The following is a 1,555-nucleotide window of genomic DNA, read 5'->3' on the forward strand; positions in this document are numbered from 1 at the left end:
GAACAATGCACAGGTCTGACTGATCAACCAGCACTTCATCAATACACTGAAAACAGCAGAAGGTTCTGCAGCTTTTCTGCAGACTCTCCGTGGTGGAGGATCGGCGGTCGTCCTTCACACCCAGCAGCACTTCATGCAGCAGAACGTCTGAGCTTCACTACAGTCGACTCAGAAAGAAAATGAACGTTTGTGCCAAACACTGAGGGAACATTAGAACACTTGAGGTTTTGTTTTTTTCTATCAACGTTTCCTGATGTGAAACAGCTCTCCTACCTGCAGAGAAATTCCTGTCAGAACTGTTGGTTCTGTGCTTTTAGAAATCCTCTGTCTCCTCCAGCTGAAGTGATGAACGTGACACTGGGCAGTAACTGATGAGACAGAAAACTGTCCGACGACGTGTTGAAGCTGTTTTCTGTTTCCACAGACGACTCCAGCTGCAGCACCACGCCTCTGTCCTTCCTGCCGCTGTCGCAGCATCACCTGGACGACGACGGCGTCCCAGTCCTCCCCGTCCTGCCGTCTCCGTCCTCCTCACCCGGAGCCCGGCTCAGAGTGCCAGCGTCCCCCCACAGCTCGGGTCGCTGGGTCCGGTCTCCGCTGGCTGCACCGAGTTGCCTGGACATGAAGGACCAGCAGCCGATCCGGAGGTGGTCGTCCCTCACCAAGCTGTCCTCTGACCGGAGGACGTCTGGACTTCAGTCCGGCCCGGAGGGACAAGGTTCTTTGGACCGAGGACTGCTGTACGGCTACAGGAAGGGTTCCAACGTGGACCTTTACCTGCCTCTGTCCTCCTCCTTCATCTGCAGCAGCTTCCTGCAGCGTTCACCGGGTGCCGGGCCCGGTTACCGGTACGACCGCAGCGGCCGGTCCCCGGGTCTGGAGCCAGACCGGCCCCTGTCCTCGGCTCTGTCCTCCCCGGTCAGACACCACAACTTGGACATGAACTACGGCGCTCTGCCGGAGGCTCAGGTGTGTCAGGGCGGTGGACAGGTGAGCGGCCTCGGCGTCCCGCTGCCCCCTCCAGCAGACCGACGCTCTCCCATCCAGCCGGCGGTCCGGACACAGATGTGGCTCACAGAGCAGATGGAGTACCGACCCGACGTGGAGCGAGGAGCTGAGCTCGGTACCGAGGTCTATGGTGGAGACGGGCTGTCACCATGGCAACCAGGACTCCAGCCAGAACCAGGACTGAACCAGGTGAGTTTTATTACATAATAGAGGAAAAGGGAGGGAGAAGAGGAAAACCTGCTCACATGCAAAGTCCACCTGAACGTTGGACTGTGGCAGCAGAACCATGAGCAGAACCACGAGATCCAATGATTTATATTCATCTGGAATAAGTTGAAGACAAACAGGAATCTGAATCATGCAAACTAGATGTAGAGCTGCATGTTTAGTGAGAAGCAAATATAAAGCAACTGAATTAAACTAAAATATCAAATTCAGTTTCATTCAAATACATTTAAACCTTTATTACAATTATTCACGTTGAGGGTTTTAAATTCAAACGTAATGATTCAAATTCAGTTTCAGGTGTCAGAGTTCTGCTCACACA

General features: G+C 53.8%; 1 protein-coding gene across 1 annotated transcript in view; it reads left to right on the plus strand.

The window, feature by feature from the left end:
- Positions 1 to 1,555, plus strand: part of cep85l (centrosomal protein 85L) — a 10,522-nt gene that overhangs the window by 2,038 nt on the left and 6,929 nt on the right. Inside the window, exon 3 of the mRNA XM_008296199.1 lies at positions 425 to 1,197. Within this exon, the coding sequence (XP_008294421.1) occupies positions 425 to 1,197 (773 nt within the window). The remainder of the gene's footprint in view (positions 1 to 424; positions 1,198 to 1,555) is intronic.

Source organism: Stegastes partitus, unplaced genomic scaffold, assembly GCF_000690725.1.
Source record: "Stegastes partitus isolate 25-593 unplaced genomic scaffold, Stegastes_partitus-1.0.2 Scaffold1109, whole genome shotgun sequence".
Taxonomy (NCBI): domain Eukaryota; kingdom Metazoa; phylum Chordata; class Actinopteri; family Pomacentridae; genus Stegastes; species Stegastes partitus.